Below are 22,734 nucleotides of genomic sequence, written 5' to 3'. Positions count from 1 at the left end.
CGATAATAATTCAAAACTTGTGCAAAAACTCCTGGGTGTCTATCGAAGAAGAATTCGTTGAGTATAGGGTCGTAATTACCTAGAGCTTCTGTAAGCCTCGAAAGTCTGGTGGCAGGTATTTTCTTGAGCGTCGCTTTGTACGTTTCGTGTCGAATACCACCGACGTTGAGAACGACGCGGTTTTCCGCGTCCATGTTACTGGAATTCATTTCTGGAATCAAAAAAAAAATGTCACTTCTAGTCTGTTATAAACCAACAATGAGGTATTAAAAGCTTTTAGCACGTTCCAAATAAATGCATTGCAGAATTACTGATTAACGACGTAAAATTTTTTATGAATTGCGTTTTTTGATCACAAAAAATTGCTAGACAGGCCTACACTTAGACAAACAAGATTCTCCAAGATCTAAATTTCTTTCAACAATATTTTTCATTTTGATGACCCGCCAATGTTTTCTCTCCCTTGGGGATTAATTATGAAATGAAAGGAAACGTGTGTTATGCCCACTAGCCAGTGTCAACACAGATGGGTCCGTCGATAGCCTCAAGATAAAATTTTCCATTGTTACGAGTTTGCTATTCTTCTTTTTTTCCATTACGTTCGACTGTATGGATAAAATTTTCTTTTATATTAAAATATAGGTTAGGTTAGGTTTAATATAATCTATATTATTTGTCATTATTCTACAGATTAAAACCTCCCAACATTTTTCTTTATGCCCGCTCCAGACTGTCACGATGCGCCTCCTCGATACAAATCTTGGCGAGTGAACATGAACACTCTCGATTTATTCACTTGCTCGCTTCGTTTACTGCAAAATGAATAATTCAAGTGACGTTTATACCTTAAACGAATTTATACACCACCTTAAATGAAAAAATGTAGTACTTATGTTTGTTCCTATATTCACCTACAGATCAAGGAACGATTTGGTTGTGGGATGTGGCAGTCAAACGTGAAAGTGTACTCTTTTTAATATGTATATTCGGAGCTTTTCACTATGTGGTCGATATATTCTAAAACTAAATATTCTAAAATATATAATAAAAAAAGTACACTTTGTTGTTTGATTGTCACAATCCCACAACAAATACGTTTTTAAAAACTAGTAGGCATGAATTTCGTTCCAATTTAACTATATTTAATGCTCTACGTATCCGATATTATTCATTTTATTTTCATCCTCGTCCTTTGACTCTGAACTATTTCCTTAACTTTGTTAACTGTCTTTGGTGAAATATTCTTGATACTTAATCATATTAATTCTTCGTTCAGTTGAACTTCGAGTATTTATCTCTATTTACTGGTCTTTCTTCTTTTATGTGTTTCTGGTACTTCCCCCTCTACTCTATATGCCTAATTTTATTTTTATTTTATTAATCTTCGTTTCCTTTTAGTCATTATTATGCCTAGATATTCTTCAGTTTAATTGTTGACGTCCTATTTTCTTAGAACTTCCATCTACCATAATTATTCAAATCTCCTTGTATATTTCTATTATAAATACGTATATAATTTGTTTGTCTTTATATATACATCGGTATATTATAATAAAATATTGTAACTATTAGGTATATATGTTTTTTATGTTACATGTATGTCGGTATATTATAACAATATAGAATGACATACAAAACTTTTATTGCCAATATCTTAAACCATAGATCTATACATATTCTTTTTATATTGTACAAGTATATTTAGGGTTGTGAAACAGTCAATTACCATGTCCGTAGACGTGGTTAACCTAAAATTAATTGCAGTAATTCGATCTGATTGTACCTCGCCGATGAATCTAGCTATTTAGTCCAGTCAAATTAGACTTTTTTCAGAAGAAAATTAATACATGGATGCCACATGTTTCTTCGTGTTCACTATGATAATATAGAGTTACTCCGAAAAATGAAGGTCATAAATTTTTATGCAATTGTTTGTATCACTATTTAAAGAAACAAAATTAGGTTTTTATTATTTTTTGGAAAAAACTAAGGCTTGTATTAATTTTTTCATTAAGTTTTGTCAATTATTCACGTTAAAACGGCTAAATTCTAGCTTTTCAATTTATTGCAAAAAAAATTATTTTTTATAGTTATTATTAAAAACTTCACAGATTCCAGTCTAACAAAATTATGTATTTAATACTTGAGATAACTCAATACATACACTTTTTATCTCCAAAATGATCTTTTTTCAAGCCAATTTGACTGGACTAATTAATAATCGGTTGGCAATTGTAATTTGCTATACAACGAATCAAATTTGAATTTAATAATGTCAGTCATGCGATTTGAAATTCATCCTTATTTCATTAAATTATTTTCAACTTACATTATATTTATTATTATCGATATATTGGAAGGAAAACGTTTGGCAACATCGTACATTTCTGTCTATGACTGTTATGTGGTGGTACGCTTGCGTTTCTACGCCAATTGTAGTTACTGAAAAAATTACCACGTGGCAACGCTGGGTACGAGTATACACGATCTACGGTCATTACTGTGTTTGCATATTTCATGCTTGTTTCAAAGGCATGTGATTAAAGATTTTATTGTTTGGAAGTTGTGGACATTTCAACACAAAGATTATGCTCGGTACAATTCTCATGCATCTTTAATAAAGTTGAGATAAATGGGAAACTGTTGGAAGCAATGTCAACGTCTTTTTTTTTGCTAAATAACTTTCGAACTAAATATTTTTAGCGTCTTTTTTGAGGTATTAAAGTGCTGAAAGTTCAGGGAAAAGTAGGGATTACGATGTTCTTTATAATCAAATCGGGTGATATCAGATAAATAGTTTACATAAAATAAAGTAGAAACGTACACAAAAGAGATGGAAACGTTTTTTTTCATACTTTATCATATATGTTCGATATCTTAATTTCTATTTTTTCTTCTATTCATAAATTTAGATATGTAGGTCAAAAAATGTAAGAGTTATGATTTTTTTTTTTAATTTTTCGTTTTTTCCCTTTTTCTCAGAATCTACTCATCCAAGAAAGTTGTTAAACCTCTCATTTTGTAGGTATTTTCATTGTCTAGAACTGATCCTAATTAATCATTTCGATGCCTTTAATAGATTTAGAGTTATAAGAGAAAAAATGCATTTTTCGCATTAAATTAATTAAACACACTTCATTTTGGCCTAATCCTGTATACTCTTCTATATGATTTGTATATCAATGAAAATGATTCTTATTACATTTATAAAACTGCAAATATGAAAATTTATGTAGAAAAATAATGAAATAATTTTCATATTCAATCATATTCTAGTGCTGTTTTACAAAGAATAAAAAAAACCAGATGCTTCCAATATAAATATGCTTCTGGCAAAATTCCAATTTCATCCGCTACATCATAATCACTTTGGATTTTATAAAAATATGAAATTGCGTTCCATTTTGGTTGCCTCGATTTTTCATAAACCTATTTCCACTTCTACTGCAACGAATTTGACGCTCCAGGTCGAAGAAAAAAAATTAATCTCGAAATTTCATAATATCTCCAATCTCTTGCAAAAAAAACAATTAAGGCCAGCATAGTATGAATGCACTCTTCCGGTAGTTATTGATCCGTCCTCGTATCTAAACTATCAAAATCCTCAAACGATATTGCGTTGTTGCCATATAAAACGAAACAAATTTTTAAAAGAGGTATTTTCATATAACATAGCCTGTATAATATTTGAGCATTATTAATAGATAAAAAGAACTTTTTTATAGAGAAAATTCTATTCATATTTGTGCTACACTAAGATAAGTCTTCCATTATTATAGAAACTTTCATACATTGATCAGCTTCTCCACGTGAATGGATCAAATATATTTCCGTATGGAGCTTTTATATTTCAAGATACGGTTTCAATGCTTCTTGTATATACGGATTTATTTTTTAGTTTCTCATTCGAATTTGAAATATGATATGGACTTATACCTAGATGTTAGTTTAACAAAAGATGAGAAGATCTAAATTACAAGAGAAATTTCAACGATTTATGAAATATAACTAACACAAATTGTTTTTATTTAATTATTTTATTGAAAATCAACAGCGACATCTTTATTTACGGCTATTAACCCCGAAGGCGACAACTTAATTATGTACATAGTTGCCAGGTCGTGAAAAAAGAAACCAAACAATATCAATAATTTCCAATATAAAATTTTATATTGGGAATTAATCTAAAGCAGTGATTTCAAGATATTGATAATACTTCATATTCTCATTTTATTAAATTACTACAAATGTAGTTTCCTCCATTTTGTTTTATCTCTTTGTTTATTACAAACTTTTCAATCGATAGGTATTATACTAACTTCCCGTTAATATTTTGGCTTAAATTTTGGATTCTCACTTAGTTCTCGTGACAATATATGAATCAATTAAAAAATCCACTAATTAAATATTCAATTAATTATAATTAATAAATTAAATTTATTTATATTTGTTCATTCAGTATTCCGTCCGTCCTATTTGAGTGACCTTACCTGACCGCATACATTTAGAAAAATTGACCTCCATAATGTTATGGAGAATACAAAAATTCATTTATAAAAAAAACCCAAAGCTAATATTGTGTTTAAAAAATTTTCTAATCTAACTCATCGTAGATTCAAAAGTGTATAAAAAATTGAAAAATAAGTACAGGATCCGTAGCGGACAAAGTTCTTATACTATATTAGTCGTATGTATGAAATTTATTTGCCCCATCAGTTTGAAACTATTTTGACAAATTTTCATTAAAATTTTATTCGAATTTCCACATTCGTTGGAAGAAAGTGAAGTAAAACTATTCAAGATAACTCATATTAGTAGTAAAAATAAAAATATTTACGCACACGATAAAGTAACAGTAGCTATATCGTCAAGACACTGAGCCAATGTTGCCATATTATAACTAAAATTAACGAGAAAATGTAACACAAATACGCTTCCTAATAGAAACTCAGTCTTATTCCCTTATAATTAAGTCTAATACTAAAATATAACAGATTTGTTAAATGCATAAGAGGATATTGAATTCAATGAAAACGTAACATTTTTATTTTGAACGTAACAACGTGGCAACACTGAAATATAATTAAGAACGCGCGTTAGCGCTGCTAAAAGTTCTCGTGTCTTGTACAGTCTTGTGCAAGAGATTTATCCCAAATTCGATTTTGACCTTTACGCATTCTATTATAGAAACAAAATTACTAAATTTTGTACAAATTTAAAATACGTACATTAAATAGATAAGTACGGAGTAAATGATTTGTGAATGGACAAATTTTTTGATGCCAAATGTGTTATAATGCTAAATCTCTCTTTAGACACATCGCTTCTGCTTGGAACAGAATATCAGTACACATTTTACTATTGATATAGATCAATGGTTGGGTGTGTAATGTACACATTAAGCTTCTAATGTGATTCAGAATATGTAAACTATCAGTTACAAGGTGTTTATTGAAATTGAAGAGGTTTTTGTGTTAATTTGAATTATTTATGATTATATTCATAATTATTTACAAATATTTAGTAGAATACATATAAAAATTCATCATGGAAAGTTTTAAAAATTAAATAAACGTACTACTGGATGTGATAGGGATTTGATGATTGATGATAATCAGTTGATATAATAATGTCTCTATAAACGCTATAGGACGTTTAAATAATTTTTCTAATATACTGAAACTTTAATATCTACAGAGTGCAATGACGAAATAGTACAAAAGAAACTGAAAATGTTGTGGCGTAACTGGTATCATTGAAAAACGATTGTACCATCTTGTTCTATCAAAATGATAAATGATCCATCTGATTGTTATAGGATATCTCATTACGTAACAAAAACTTTATTTTGGATGGTCGCCAGAGCTTTTAACTAAATTAAATCACTCAAGTTTTCTATTTGAATTTAATATTGTTTTCCTGTTAATATCATTTGTTTTCGTAAAAACTTTTTCAGTGAACATCATACAGTGTGGATCGTTTAGATTAGAGACACGCGAAAAAAATCTGATTTTAACAGTGTTAAATAATAGGGTTATAATATACTTATAGAGTTAGTTAGTTAGAAGCATCATTAGGTTAATTTTTTGTTATGAGTTAATTGCGTTACTAGGTAGGACAGAGTAGACAGAAGGTCATTCCCTGTAGTCGGATTTAGAAGACTAGAAAAGTTGTTGGTAGCTCCTCATTTCGCAGTTTCGAGTATTTGTGTTTAATTCAAAAACTACCGAACGGATTTGCACGTAGTTTTCACTAACAGATAGAGTGATTCAAAAGGAATATTTTTATGTATAATAGGTCAAGGTTCCGTGGAAATTAGTGAAAATATTTACATATTATAAAACAAAGATCTATGCAGCCTCGGCGGTTTCGTATATTCCTGTTTAATTCAAAAACTACCGAACGGATTTTCACGTAGTTTTTACTAATAGATAGAGTGATCCAAAAGGAATATTTTTATGTATAATAGGTCAAGGTTCCGTGGAAATTAGTGGAAATATCTACATATTATAAAACAAAGATCTATGCAGCCTCGGCGGTTTCGTATATTCCTGTTTAGTTCAAAAACTACCGAACGGATTTTCACGTAGTTTTTACTAATACATAGAGTGATCCAAAAGGAATATTTTCATGTATAATAAGTCAAGGTTCCGTGGAAATTAGTGAAAATATTTACATATTATAAAACAAAGATCTATGCAGCCTCGGTGGTTTCGTATATTCCTGTTTAATTCAAAAACTACCGAACGGATTTTCACGTAGTTTTCACTTATATATAGAGTGATTCAGAAGGAATATTTTGGTGTATAATAAGTCAAGGTACCGTGAAAATTAGTGGAAATATCTACATATTATAAAACAAAGATCTATGCAGCTTCACATATTAGACTCAGGATGAGAAAGAATCTGTGAAAAAAGGAATCTGCAACAAACCAAAAGGTGAAAAGGAATGTTAAATTAACGTGAAGAGTTTGGTCCGAAGAATATAAAAGTGACTTTCCGTATTTTATAAAAGCTAGGTTAGGTTTCGAGATATCTTTTTTTATAGTTATATTTGTTTGTGGAAATAAAGTTTTTATGTTTTTTTCAATAAAATCTTCTAAATTGAAACATACTTCGCCCACTTTTACCCCCAAATCCAATTTTAATGGCCTACAAACATTCCCGTCTGTCATTCTAAACCCGTTTCTCAAAGTGATAATACATTTAAAAGGAGTTGAGCTTTTAGAAATGGCTTTATCGTCGAGGGAGCTCACTTCGGTATAAAGTATCCACGAGTTTATATACAGATGCAACGATTATTTTGATACAATCTTAATCTATTTGTTTATTTTACGATGTTACAACATTTCATTGTGATTAACATCATTCCAGTAATGCTTAAAATTGAAATACAAAATTTCCCATTGTTTCAAATCCTTTTAACATTCGTTTTACGCTGTACTAAATCTGGCAACGTTGATTTAATGTGAGAGTCAATCGTAAGGTGTGACTCATACTTTGATTAATCTGTTGAACCCGACGGTTGAATCATAATATAATTCAAAAACGTGCCGTTATTAACACGATAAACTTTAAAGCTCGAATTTACTAAATATTTTCATACAAGATGACAATCCCTGTAGAAAATTTTTACTTCAAGGTTATGTCAGCGTACGCTATAAGATTTGAATAATAACCAACTTACAAACTGTCCCTCGTAAAAGTATGTGACGTGATATTACATATTTTTCTATATGACTAGAAAAATAAATGATATTATTTATGCAGATTAACACCCTGTATAATAAAATTCGGTATACATCCAATGCTACTGCTTCATACTTTGAACTCGATATTAAATATAAATATATCAACAGAACGCTCTTTCGAAGCTAAAATCAGGAATACGTTCCTGTCAATTATTCATCTGATTATTATTATTCTCTATGTTTTCCTATTATCTATGTTATAAAATATGTCAAATTTTATAAATTATATAAACTCGTAATTAGAGTAGATATTTGTGTTTTTTGTTCACTGTTTTTAAATAATGAAAATATGATTAAATATTTATTGAAAAATTAACATTTCCTATAAAATTTTGTTATGGAATATTCTCTAATTGATTTTTTATTACAACAGTTCTTGAATGATATCTATTCAATATTTGTGAAAAGACAAAGCAAATAAAAAGGAATTTCCACTTAGGAATCACTCTAGACAAGAGTAAGTGCTTCCCATTATTGTGCATCGGTTTCAAGTTATACACACCTCTCACACTGACCGGCAAATTAACCGGACGTATCGAAATTTAATTTAAATTGATTAAAACTTATTTTTGATTTTACACGTTATTTATTACCAAATTTTGAGGCTTATTGTTATTATAACACGTTTTGCGATCTCATGCTTCTAAAATATTGATCCGATTATTTTTGTTTATGACGACATGACACATTTAGGATAACTTGTAGCGTTAAATCAAGATTTGTTTGATACTAGTAAGCGAGAGAAATTAAAGGGGCTTAGGAACCGGAAATTTCCGGATTAAACAGGATTTTGTTCTACAGATTCGCTCTGCCACTGAAATACTAATTACTCATTTACTAATCCCAAAAAGGTGGGATTCACATAGAAACCGAGTAAATATGTTAGATGAAAGCCGCGTATGGAAATGAAAGAGGTTAAGTGCGCGTAAAAATTAAATTATCGCTTTTTATGCTATTATCTAACCAAATATGAATCATAGAAATTAATTTTTCGAAGTATCATTCACGAAACGCGACATATGTCAAGTTTAAAACGTTCCGCGTGTCGTTTTATATAAAACGTCAGCTGTCAATATTAGTAATGTGTTCTATGTCATACCAGACAATAAAAATTTAATATACAAGAATATTTTGGACAGCCGGATTTTTCCACGTGTTCTTTAGCGATATTTTGATATTTTACTAAAAATATATAAAAAAAAACTTTGAAATTTCATCTCATCTCATATTGCAATGAAAATCTCTATCAAAAACCAAAAAAAAACAGTTGGATATAATTAAGGACTCATTGTCCTTTTTTCTCGACGGAATGACTCATCGATCCGTCCTAGTGAAATCTCGAAAAAAAAAAAAATACAAGAATAGGGCCATTAACGGAAAGTGTTATGTAATTACTTCAGACTTAGACCGGGCTTATCGTCTAACAGCTTTTCACAGCAGTAAAGACAAAATTGTCCGGTCGAAATAACAATAATTGAATAAGAGATGAATTCCAGTGGAGATCTGGAGTTTACCAGCTCCCGTAAAACCACATGAGTAACGATTTTACCACACGTGGAAACTTCTAGAAAGTTATTTATAAAAATAAACACAACGAATACTTTTTATTTTCTACTATGTTTAGTCTAATTTTACCGGACTATTATATGTATCTTTCGAGAGTTCTATTTTATATAAGGCACGTAGTAAGTCAATTTACTCCTTTTTTACAACGTTTCGAGTGTCGAGCAACTATTTTAATCATCAGACTGTATATTACGTAACAACCAAGATTCTAATTGTGTTTGAAGTAAACTAAATAATTAATTAACAAAATTTCTAGGGACTGACGAACGATAAATCATTTGCTCAATGAAACGTTTATTCTGACGGTTCAGTTAGTCTGAGGTGGGTTGAAGTTTACAATAAAATTAAAGATTCATTATACATAACGATAATATACGAGGGGACTTTGAAAATAGGTCAAATTGAATACTAATAGTTGCTGAATATGATTATATACAAGAAGAAGACAAAGATACGAAAATATGGGAGGAAATTGACCTCAAGAAGAATGGGTAAACAACGACGGTCAAATTAAACAGCCAATGATAAGAAAAATACTGATGAAAGACTCAAATCAATTCGTAGAGTCTTGATTGAGGATAATTAACGCTGGAAACTCAAAACGAGCAAATCATTGGATCCCAAACAAGGATTGTATCCCATAAATTCGATGTTTTGACTGTTCAAAAACGTTTTTATTTGAATTGATGTGTGAGAACTGTTATTATCGTGCTATGGTAGTAAATTTAGTCGTTACTGATGGTGTAAATACTAACGAAATATCATAATAACGGAACTTTTGTATTGATAAATGAATTGAAACTTCCGAGTTCTGATAAAGGTGTAATGTTTCCATCGGAACGAATTGTTTCGGTTAAGAAATCAATTTTTCAACTTTCTTAACCCGATATATCTTTCCGACTGTTTTATTAGATAAAATTTTTCTTCTATCTCCATTTTCATTCATATAGAAATCAATGTTTTCCTTCCTGGAGTGAGGGTCCGTAATGAAAAGTGACATTTCTGCGGCAAGACACGTCGAGTTTATGGTTCAATATACGACTCCGTAAAAGCAGATGTTAGAATAAAATAAAAATAAGCAATATATGTGTCAGTTGTTGGGAAGAAAAATGAAATATTCAATTGTTTCTATACGAATATCACGCGGCCGAAAAATTTCGCAAATACCAGCACAAATTTTGATACAAACGACTTTAAAGCTATCGCCGTTCAAATCCTGACGCAGCTGATTATAATAAGATGGTATTTGTGTTTACTAAGGCCGATCGCCCACGATGCAACTGGTTTGAAACAAATGTTGCAAACAAGTTGACCTTGCAACAGTTTCTCGATAAAAATGAAACTTTTGGTTTAGCATTTATAGCATTTAGTGAAAGTGCAAGACTTAAATCAGTTCGTAGAGTCTTGATTGATGATTATTTAGGCTTGAAACTCAAAATTAGCACTGCACTTAAAGCAATTAGTGAAAGTGCAAGACTCAAATCGGTTCGTAGAGTCTTGATTGATGATTATTTAGGCTTGAAACTCAAAATTAGCACTACACTTGAAGCAATTAGTGAAAGTGCAAGACTTAAATCGGTTCGTAGAGTCTTAATTGATGATTATTTAGGCTTGAAACTCAAAATTAGCACTACACTTGAAGCAATTAGTGAAAGTGCAAGACTTAAATCGGTTCGTAGAGTCTTGCTTGATGATTATTTAGGCTTGAAACTCAAAACTAGCACTGCACTTAAAGCAATTAGTGAAAGTGCAAGACTTAAATCAGTTCGTAGAGTCTTAATTGATGATTATTTAGGCTTGAAACTCAAAATGAGCACTACACTTGAAGCAATTAGTGAAAGTGCAAGACTTAAATCGGTTCGTAGAGTCTTAATTGATGATTATTTAGGCTTGAAACTCAAAATTAGCACTGCACTTAAAGCAATTAGTGAAAGTGCAAGACTCAAATCGGTTCGTAGAGTCTTGATTGATGATTATTTAGGCTTGAAACTCAAAATTAGCACTGCACTTAAAGCAATTAGTGAAAGTGCAAGACTTAAATCAGTTCGTAGAGTCTGAATTGATGATTATTTAGGCTTGAAACTCAAAATTAGCACTACACTTGAAGCAATTAGTGAAAGTGCAAGACTTAAATCGGTTCGTAGAGTCTTAATTGATGATTATTTAGGCTTGAAACTCAAAATTAGCACTGCACTTAAAGCAATTAGTGAAAGTGCAAGACTTAAATCGGTTCGTAGAGTCTTAATTGATGATTATTTAGGCTTGAAACTCAAAATTAGCACTGCACTTAAAGCAATTAGTGAAAGTGCAAGACTTAAATCGGTTCGTAGAGTCTTAATTGATGATTATTTAGGCTTGAAACTCAAAATTAGCACTGCACTTAAAGCAATTAGTGAAAGTGCAAGACTCAAATCGGTTCGTAGAGTCTTGATTGATGATTATTTAGGCTTGAAACTCAAAATTAGCACTGCACTTAAAGCAATTAGTGAAAGTGCAAGACTTAAATCGGTTCGTAGAGTCTTAATTGATGATTATTTAGGCTTGAAACTCAAAATTAGCACTGCACTTAAAGCAATTAGTGAAAGTGCAAGACTCAAATCGGTTCGTAGAGTCTTGATTGATGATTATTTAGGCTTGAAACTCAAAATTAGCACTGCACTTAAAGCAATTAGTGAAAGTGCAAGACTTAAATCGGTTCGTAGAGTCTTAATTGATGATTATTTAGGCTTGAAACTCAAAATTAGCACTACACTTGAAGCAATTAGTGAAAGTGCAAGACTTAAATCGGTTCGTAGAGTCTTAATTGATGATTATTTAGGCTTGAAACTCAAAATTAGCACTACACTTGAAGCAATTAGTGAAAGTGCAAGACTTAAATCGGTTCGTAGAGTCTTAATTGATGATTATTTAGGCTTGAAACTCAAAATTAGCACTACACTTGAAGCAATTAGTGAAAGTGCAAGACTTAAATCGGTTCGTAGAGTCTTGCTTGATGATTATTTAGGCTTGAAACTCAAAAGTAGCACTGCACTTAAAGCAATTAGTGAAAGTGCAAGACTTAAATCGGTTCGTAGAGTCTGAATTGATGATTATTTAGGCTTGAAACTCAAAATTAGCACTACACTTGAAGCAATTAGTGAAAGTGCAAGACTTAAATCGGTTCGTAGAGTCTTAATTGATGATTATTTAGGCTTGAAACTCAAAATTAGCACTGCACTTAAAGCAATTAGTGAAAGTGCAAGACTTAAATCGGTTCGTAGAGTCTGAATTGATGATTATTTAGGCTTGAAACTCAAAATTAGCACTACACTTGAAGCAATTAGTGAAAGTGCAAGACTTAAATCGGTTCGTAGAGTCTTGCTTGATGATTATTTAGGCTTGAAACTCAAAACTAGCACTGCACTTAAAGCAATTAGTGAAAGTGCAAGACTTAAATCAGTTCGTAGAGTCTTAATTGATGATTATTTAGGCTTGAAACTCAAAATGAGCACTACACTTGAAGCAATTAGTGAAAGTGCAAGACTTAAATCGGTTCGTAGAGTCTTAATTGATGATTATTTAGGCTTGAAACTCAAAATTAGCACTGCACTTAAAGCAATTAGTGAAAGTGCAAGACTCAAATCGGTTCGTAGAGTCTTGATTGATGATTATTTAGGCTTGAAACTCAAAATTAGCACTGCACTTAAAGCAATTAGTGAAAGTGCAAGACTTAAATCAGTTCGTAGAGTCTGAATTGATGATTATTTAGGCTTGAAACTCAAAATTAGCACTACACTTGAAGCAATTAGTGAAAGTGCAAGACTTAAATCGGTTCGTAGAGTCTTAATTGATGATTATTTAGGCTTGAAACTCAAAATTAGCACTGCACTTAAAGCAATTAGTGAAAGTGCAAGACTTAAATCGGTTCGTAGAGTCTTAATTGATGATTATTTAGGCTTGAAACTCAAAATTAGCACTGCACTTAAAGCAATTAGTGAAAGTGCAAGACTTAAATCGGTTCGTAGAGTCTTAATTGATGATTATTTAGGCTTGAAACTCAAAATTAGCACTGCACTTAAAGCAATTAGTGAAAGTGCAAGACTCAAATCGGTTCGTAGAGTCTTGATTGATGATTATTTAGGCTTGAAACTCAAAATTAGCACTGCACTTAAAGCAATTAGTGAAAGTGCAAGACTTAAATCGGTTCGTAGAGTCTTAATTGATGATTATTTAGGCTTGAAACTCAAAATTAGCACTGCACTTAAAGCAATTAGTGAAAGTGCAAGACTCAAATCGGTTCGTAGAGTCTTGATTGATGATTATTTAGGCTTGAAACTCAAAATTAGCACTGCACTTAAAGCAATTAGTGAAAGTGCAAGACTTAAATCGGTTCGTAGAGTCTTAATTGATGATTATTTAGGCTTGAAACTCAAAATTAGCACTACACTTGAAGCAATTAGTGAAAGTGCAAGACTTAAATCGGTTCGTAGAGTCTTAATTGATGATTATTTAGGCTTGAAACTCAAAATTAGCACTACACTTGAAGCAATTAGTGAAAGTGCAAGACTTAAATCGGTTCGTAGAGTCTTAATTGATGATTATTTAGGCTTGAAACTCAAAATTAGCACTACACTTGAAGCAATTAGTGAAAGTGCAAGACTTAAATCGGTTCGTAGAGTCTTGCTTGATGATTATTTAGGCTTGAAACTCAAAATTAGCACTGCACTTAAAGCAATTAGTGAAAGTGCAAGACTTAAATCAGTTCGTAGAGTCTGAATTGATGATTATTTAGGCTTGAAACTCAAAATTAGCACTACACTTGAAGCAATTAGTGAAAGTGCAAGACTTAAATCGGTTCGTAGAGTCTTGATTGATGATTATTTAGGCTTGAAACTCAAAATTAGCACTGCACTTAAAGCAATTAGTGAAAGTGCAAGACTTAAATCGGTTCGTAGAGTCTTAATTGATGATTATTTAGGCTTGAAACTCAAAATTAGCACTACACTTGAAGCAATTAGTGAAAGTGCAAGACTTAAATCAGTTCGTAGAGTCTGAATTGATGATTATTTAGGCTTGAAACTCAAAATTAGCACTACACTTGAAGCAATTAGTGAAAGTGCAAGACTTAAATCGGTTCGTAGAGTCTTGATTGATGATTATTTAGGCTTGAAACTCAAAATTAGCACTGCACTTAAAGCAATTAGTGAAAGTGCAAGACTTAAATCGGTTCGTAGAGTCTTAATTGATGATTATTTAGGCTTGAAACTCAAAATTAGCACTGCACTTAAAGCAATTAGTGAAAGTGCAAGACTTAAATCGGTTCGTAGAGTCTTAATTGATGATTATTTAGGCTTGAAACTCAAAATTAGCACTGCACTTAAAGCAATTAGTGAAAGTGCAAGACTCAAATCGGTTCGTAGAGTCTTGATTGATGATTATTTAGGCTTGAAACTCAAAATTAGCACTGCACTTAAAGCAATTAGTGAAAGTGCAAGACTTAAATCGGTTCGTAGAGTCTTAATTGATGATTATTTAGGCTTGAAACTCAAAATTAGCACTGCACTTAAAGCAATTAGTGAAAGTGCAAGACTCAAATCGGTTCGTAGAGTCTTGATTGATGATTATTTAGGCTTGAAACTCAAAATTAGCACTGCACTTAAAGCAATTAGTGAAAGTGCAAGACTTAAATCGGTTCGTAGAGTCTTAATTGATGATTATTTAGGCTTGAAACTCAAAATTAGCACTACACTTGAAGCAATTAGTGAAAGTGCAAGACTTAAATCGGTTCGTAGAGTCTTAATTGATGATTATTTAGGCTTGAAACTCAAAATTAGCACTACACTTGAAGCAATTAGTGAAAGTGCAAGACTTAAATCGGTTCGTAGAGTCTTGCTTGATGATTATTTAGGCTTGAAACTCAAAATTAGCACTGCACTTAAAGCAATTAGTGAAAGTGCAAGACTTAAATCAGTTCGTAGAGTCTTAATTGATGATTATTTAGGCTTGAAACTCAAAATGAGCACTACACTTGAAGCAATTAGTGAAAGTGCAAGCCTTAAATCGGTTCGTAGAGTCTTAATTGATGATTATTTAGGCTTGAAACTCAAAATTAGCACTGCACTTAAAGCAATTAGTGAAAGTGCAAGACTCAAATCGGTTCGTAGAGTCTTGATTGATGATTATTTAGGCTTGAAACTCAAAATTAGCACTGCACTTAAAGCAATTAGTGAAAGTGCAAGACTTAAATCAGTTCGTAGAGTCTTAATTGATGATTATTTAGGCTTGAAACTCAAAATTAGCACTGCACTTAAAGCAATTAGTGAAAGTGCAAGACTCAAATCGGTTCGTAGAGTCTTGATTGATGATTATTTAGGCTTGAAACTCAAAATTAGCACTGCACTTAAAGCAATTAGTGAAAGTGCAAGACTTAAATCAGTTCGTAGAGTCTGAATTGATGATTATTTAGGCTTGAAACTCAAAATTAGCACTACACTTGAAGCAATTAGTGAAAGTGCAAGACTTAAATCAGTTCGTAGAGTCTTAATTGATGATTATTTAGGCTTGAAACTCAAAATGAGCACTACACTTGAAGCAATTAGTGAAAGTGCAAGACTTAAATCGGTTCGTAGAGTCTTAATTGATGATTATTTAGGCTTGAAACTCAAAATTAGCACTGCACTTAAAGCAATTAGTGAAAGTGCAAGACTCAAATCGGTTCGTAGAGTCTTGATTGATGATTATTTAGGCTTGAAACTCAAAATTAGCACTGCACTTAAAGCAATTAGTGAAAGTGCAAGACTTAAATCGGTTCGTAGAGTCTTAATTGATGATTATTTAGGCTTGAAACTCAAAATTAGCACTGCACTTAAAGCAATTAGTGAAAGTGCAAGACTCAAATCGGTTCGTAGAGTCTTGATTGATGATTATTTAGGCTTGAAACTCAAAATTAGCACTGCACTTAAAGCAATTAGTGAAAGTGCAAGACTTAAATCGGTTCGTAGAGTCTTAATTGATGATTATTTAGGCTTGAAACTCAAAATTAGCACTACACTTGAAGCAATTAGTGAAAGTGCAAGACTTAAATCGGTTCGTAGAGTCTTAATTGATGATTATTTAGGCTTGAAACTCAAAATTAGCACTACACTTGAAGCAATTAGTGAAAGTGCAAGACTTAAATCGGTTCGTAGAGTCTTGCTTGATGATTATTTAGGCTTGAAACTCAAAATTAGCACTACACTTGAAGCAATTAGTGAAAGTGCAAGACTTAAATCGGTTCGTAGAGTCTTGCTTGATGATTATTTAGGCTTGAAACTCAAAATTAGCACTGCACTTAAAGCAATTAGTGAAAGTGCAAGACTTAAATCAGTTCGTAGAGTCTTAATTGATGATTATTTAGGCTTGAAACTCAAAATGAGCACTACACTTGAAGCAATTAGTGAAAGTGCAAGACTTAAATCGGTTCGTAGAGTCTTAATTGATGATTATTTAGGCTTGAAACTCAAAATTAGCACTGCACTTAAAGCAATTAGTGAAAGTGCAAGACTTAAATCAGTTCGTAGAGTCTTAATTGATGATTATTTAGGCTTGAAACTCAAAATTAGCACTACACTTGAAGCAATTAGTGAAAGTGCAAGACTTAAATCGGTTCGTAGAGTCTTAATTGATGATTATTTAGGCTTGAAACTCAAAATTAGCACTGCACTAAAGCAATTAGTGAAAGTGCAAGACTTAAATCGGTTCGTAGAGTCTTGATTGATGATTATTTAGGCTTGAAACTCATAATTAGCACTGCACTTAAAGCAATTAGGGAAAGTGCAAGACTCAAATTGGTTCGTAGAGTCTTGATTGATGATTATTTAGGCTTGAAACTCAAAATTAGCACTACACTTGAAGCAATTAGTGAAAGTGCAAGACTTAAATCGGTTCGTAGAGTCTTAATTGATGATTATTTAGGCTTGAAACTCAAAATTAGCACTACACTTGAAGCAATTAGTGAAAGTGCAAGACTTAAATCGGTTCGTAGAGTCTTGCTTGATGATTATTTAGGCTTGAAACTCAAAATTAGCACTGCACTTAAAGCAATTAGTGAAAGTGCAAGACTCAAATCGGTTCGTAGAGTTTTTATTGATGATTATTTAGGCTTGAAACTCAAAATTAGCACTACACTTGAAGCAATTAGTGAAAGTGCAAGACTTAAATCGGTTCGTAGAGTCTTAATTGATGATTATTTAGGCTTGAAACTCAAAATTAGCACTGCACTTAAAGCAATTAGTGAAAGTGCAAGACTCAAATCGGTTCGTAGAGTCTTGATTGATGATTATTTAGGCTTGAAACTCAAAATTAGCACTGCACTTAAAGCAATTAGTGAAAGTGCAAGACTTAAATCAGTTCGTAGAGTCTGAATTGATGATTATTTAGGCTTGAAACTCAAAGTTAGCACTACACTTGAAGCAATTAGTGAAAGTGCAAGACTTAAATCGGTTCGTAGAGTCTTGATTGATGATTATTTAGGCTTGAAACTCATAATTAGCACTGCACTTAAAGCAATTAGGGAAAGTGCAAGACTCAAATTGGTTCGTAGAGTCTTGATTGATAATTATTTAGGCTTGAAACTCAAAATTAGCACTGCACTTAAAGCAATTAGTGAAAGTGCAAGACTTAAATCGGTTCGTAGAGTCTTGATTGATGATAATTTAGACTGGAAACTAAGTCAAAATGTAAACTCTAGACTGTTCTAGTACATGGACTGTCTCAGACAGATAGAACGTTTTTAGTTCTCCATCGATTTTCACTGTTTTTCCACCTTTCTCACAAATTTTAGGCTCAGTTCTCAATCAAATGAAATAACACCTGCAACGCGTATACGGCTCCCCGCTGTTATACGTTGCAAGATTTGGTTTGCAATCTTGATGAAAATCCTGGTAATTCTCACTTGGAAATCATGTTGTATCAAAAATAGCACTACAAAGAATCAAAGCTCAGTTCAGCCACTATTTTCGTCAGTTTTAGTTCCATGTGACTTTTTCTTTATTCCGAATCTCAAAAATTACCTTTGGGAATTACCTTTAAGCTACGACGCTGTTTTTGTTCCGTTGTGAACAAATTCGGTATCCATTTTGCGCACAGCTTTCTCATGCTCAAACTTTCAGTTAATATGCCATGTACCGCAGTTTTTGAAATGTCTACTATGTCTAATAGCTCGCGCACTTTCAGTTAACGATCATCCTGTATCACTTTCAAACTTGAAACATGTGCTGTACAGGTTATGTTCTATTTTCAAGCAACTACCGCCATCTCTAGGTCAGACCAAGTACTTCTGGGAACACCAATAACAAAACAAACCAAGTAGACGTTTTTTTTAAATTCAACTCAATTAAGTCCCGACCACTCTATTTGCGTTCTGAGGCAGGGTAAAGGATCTGAAGTATTTGGAAATTCAAACCTAAATTCCCTTGGAGAAAAGAAAACGTCAGAACTTCGAGCTGTGCGAGTGAATGAAATTAAACCCTTAAAGAAAAATACAGACAAAATTCGATTTTTTATGATCTAGTATTCGGGTAAACACTTTTTTATAGGTCTAGGTAAAAATTAAGAACCAAAACAAGTGGATTTGATGGATGAGTGACTTTACAGAAATGTACGACACTTATAGTTAATTTTTTCAATATTATCTGTCACATTTTTATATATATCTGACAAACAGATTATTCTTAATACTCATTTATAAAGATTTGTCATTGTCACAACGGAATTAGTCCAAGTTGTATCTCTAGAAACGATATTCATTAGAAAATTACCCACGTGTGGGAAGCCCTTCTCCAGAAAACATTAAATTAGTAGAAAAAATTTGATACAAGTGAATAGTTAAGTGTAGTAAATAGTTAAATGTTCAAGTGTAGTGAATAGTTAAGTGTTCAAGTGTAGTGAATAGTGCATAAATAAATTAAATATGTATAAATTTATCCCACCGAGTTTGTGATTAACTTTATTTTTATAAAAAAGAAGAAACTTTCGGTATGTATGATGATGTTCACAATCTCCATATAAATTATCGAAAAAAATCACTGTTTCATTAAAATACTCCAATCCACACAGTTTCGTTTTCCAAGGGTACTATACACGAATGTGGTTTCAGAGAGATTGATCGCCCACCATATAGCCCTGATCTGATCCCGTCCGACATTACGTCTTTTACTTACTTACATTCATTTATTGACCGGTTACTTTCCGTTTCGTTTTGTTCACTTTGACTTATAATTATAAATTAATTAAACTGTCGCTGATACCAAGCTATATATATATATATATATATATATATATATATATATATATATATATATATATATATATATATATATATATATATCTGGAATTCTAGAAAGTAAATAAACAAATAAATGACAGGGCATTACTAGAAATCATATGAGAACCCGCTTATTCGACTAATTATAGATTTCCTTTATAACAGAACCGGGCCCGGCATCACGGTGCATGTCGTGGACGAGTTCGCAACAATATTTTTATAACCACACTACGTATTACGTGGTTTGACATGCCGAAGCGTTCATATTACGTTAGTAAGTTTCAATTTCGATTCAATCAATTGAAAATCTTCGAAAAATTCGACAAATTGTAAATTTCCGTTATAACAGAACCGGGCCCGGCTTCACGGTGCATGTCGTGGACGAGTTGCGACAATATTTTTATAACCACACTACGTATTACGTAGTCTGACATGCCGAAGCGTTCATATTACGTTAGTAAGTTTCAATTTCGTTCAATCAATTGAAATTCTTCGAAAAATTCTACAAATTGTAAATTTCCGTTATAACAGAACCGGGCCCGGCTTCACGGTGCATGTCGTGGACGAGTTCGCAACAATATTTTTGTAACCACACTACGTATTACGTAGTTTGACATGCCGAAGCGTTCATATTACGTTAGTAAGTTTCAATTTCGTTCAATCAATTGAAATTCTTCGAAAAATTCTACAAATTATCAATTTCCTTTATAACAGAACCGGGCCCGGCTTCACGGTGCATGTCGTGGACGAGTTCGCAACAATATTTTTATAACCACACTACGTATTACGTAGTTTGACATGCCGAAGCGTTCATATTACGTTAGTAAGTTTCAATTTCGTTCAATCAATTGAAATTCTTCGAAAAATTCTACAAATTATCAATTTCCTTTATAACAGAACCGGGCCCGGCTTCACGGTGCATGTCGTGGACGAGTTCGCAACAATATTTTTATAACCACACTACGTATTACGTGGTTTGACATGCCGAGGCGTTCATATTACGTTAGTAAGTTTCAATTTCGATTCAATCAATTAAAAATCTTCGAAAAATTCGACAAATTATAGATTTCCGTTATAACAAAACCGGGCCTGCCTTCACGGTGCATGTCGTGGACGAGTTCGAACAATATTCTTATGGAAGATTCAATGTTAGGCTAATAACTCATGGACTGCACTACGTATTACGTGGTTTCAATTAAAAATCTTCGAAAAATTCACTATATATTTCAACAATACCCTAGAGTGTAGCTGTTCGCTCGTCGTAAAGTTTCTTCATGCATATTTATTAGGGGTGTTGTTTGTTTATGGAAAATTTACCTTTGTGACATAGGGATGACAGAATTAATTTCACGAGACGTGGGCAAGCGATTCTGCAATTTTAATTTCATACGATTTCAACGATGGATATAAATTGTTTTGTCGAATTATTTCTTATGAAATTCGTTCTAAAAGAGGATATTAGAAGCATATATAGATTGGAATTCACTTTATTACGTTTATCTAAATTCTAACACATATTGAACATATAAACATTTCAACTAACTTCACTAACTTACGAGGAGGTTTCTAAAAGTACTTGGTACACAAAAATTTCGGAAAACGTTATATTCATTGTTCAATGTAATCTCCTGGTAATTTCATACTCTTTTACCAGCGATGTTTAATTAGTTTTAAACTCAAAATACCCATTTCTTCAAGTCTGGAGACTGGAAATAATCCGAGGAAGCTAAATCTGGCGAATTGGATGCATGAGGTAGCAATTCAAAGTTTAATTCATCAATTTTGGCGATTGACATAACGGATTTGTGAGTTGCTGCAAGGTCTTGATGATACAACACTTTTTTCTTAGCCTAATGCGGCCGTTTTGGCTCGATTTTTTCGCTTAAACGTCCACATGATAGATTTTCCTTTTTCAATGGAAATTATCTCTCGCGCATTCCAAAAAAACCATAATTACGACCTTGCCTGCATGTGGAATAGTCTTTGCCTTATTTGGAGCTAGCTTAGTTGACGATCCTCAACATTTCTGGAGTCGACACCTCATTTTGTCGACCAGTGCGTTGCTGGTCTTCCCAGATCGTACAGTCTCGTCTAAACTTTGCTACTCAATATTATACTGTTGATAACGAAGGATCAGTCTCATTGGTTGGGATAATGTCTTTCAAACGAATTTACTGAAAACGTTCAGTACCAAACAAATACTAAACAAGATGACGTCTTCAAACTTGAAACACATGTTGTATAGATTGTGGTATTTTTCAAGCAACGACCGCCATCTCTAGGTGAGACCAGGTACTTCCGTGACCATCCTCGAATGACACTCGAAGCGTTTGGTTGATGTTTTTGATATAAAAAGAAATTTTTGATTGATTCCTTTACTAAATATTGAAAATTTCCTTCAAATCTTCGAAGTTTGAGTGAAAACGAAGTAAAAACACATACAAAAAGAAAATATAAAAGAACGAACTGGTAAACATCCCAAAAATATGACGATATCGATTTCTTTTTGTTTCCTTGATGTTCTTAATGGTTTTTTCACAATTTACGTGTTAATTTTTTTGTTGTTTCCTTATCTATTTGAAAATGGATCATTATGTGAGAACGATCGATTATTTTTTACCGAATCCATCATTTCGAAAAGTCAATTACTTCCTGAATCTTTCCCTTCTAATATGGAAACATCTTGTACCAATACAGAGATGTTTAGCTCAATATGAAGCTTCGATTTTCCAAAGAAAAGTAATTTGGGTAATCAGAAGATATTGTGAACCTCAATTTACTTTTTTTTGCTACGAATTTCATCGCGTCTCTACTTCTACTTGGAAAGTTCGAACCGAAGTAATGAGATTGAAAAGAAACTCTCATATTTCAAAAATTATATTCTACAGTATTAAATTTTACGAAAATAAAATAAAAAAATTCGTGAATTCTTATCCTAGCATAGAAATAACATTGTCGAAGTTGAATTTTCAACTCCTCAACTCGTTTGTCAGATTTGTTAGCTAAAAATAGTCCGATAGGGCCAGATCTGGGTTATACGGTGGGTGTTCAATCAATTTGAAGCCTCATTCGTGTACAGTAGCGTTGGTAAATGAAGCATTACGGACTGGAGCATTTTCATGAAGCAAACGCTGA

General features: G+C 32.3%; 1 protein-coding gene across 1 annotated transcript in view; it reads right to left on the bottom strand.

Annotated features, from left to right (window-relative positions):
* Positions 1-22,734, bottom strand: part of LOC130447036 (potassium voltage-gated channel protein Shaw) — a 44,125-nt gene that overhangs the window by 19,947 nt on the left and 1,444 nt on the right. Inside the window, exon 2 of the mRNA XM_056783647.1 lies at positions 1-211. Coding sequence (XP_056639625.1) covers positions 1-209 — 209 coding nt within the window. The 5' untranslated portion in view covers positions 210-211. The remainder of the gene's footprint in view (positions 212-22,734) is intronic.

The sequence above is a fragment of the Diorhabda sublineata genome, chromosome 7, assembly GCF_026230105.1.
Source record: "Diorhabda sublineata isolate icDioSubl1.1 chromosome 7, icDioSubl1.1, whole genome shotgun sequence".
NCBI lineage: Eukaryota > Metazoa > Arthropoda > Insecta > Coleoptera > Chrysomelidae > Diorhabda > Diorhabda sublineata.
The sequence above is the reverse complement of the archived record's forward strand: the minus strand, read 5'-3'. Positions and strand labels throughout refer to the sequence as shown.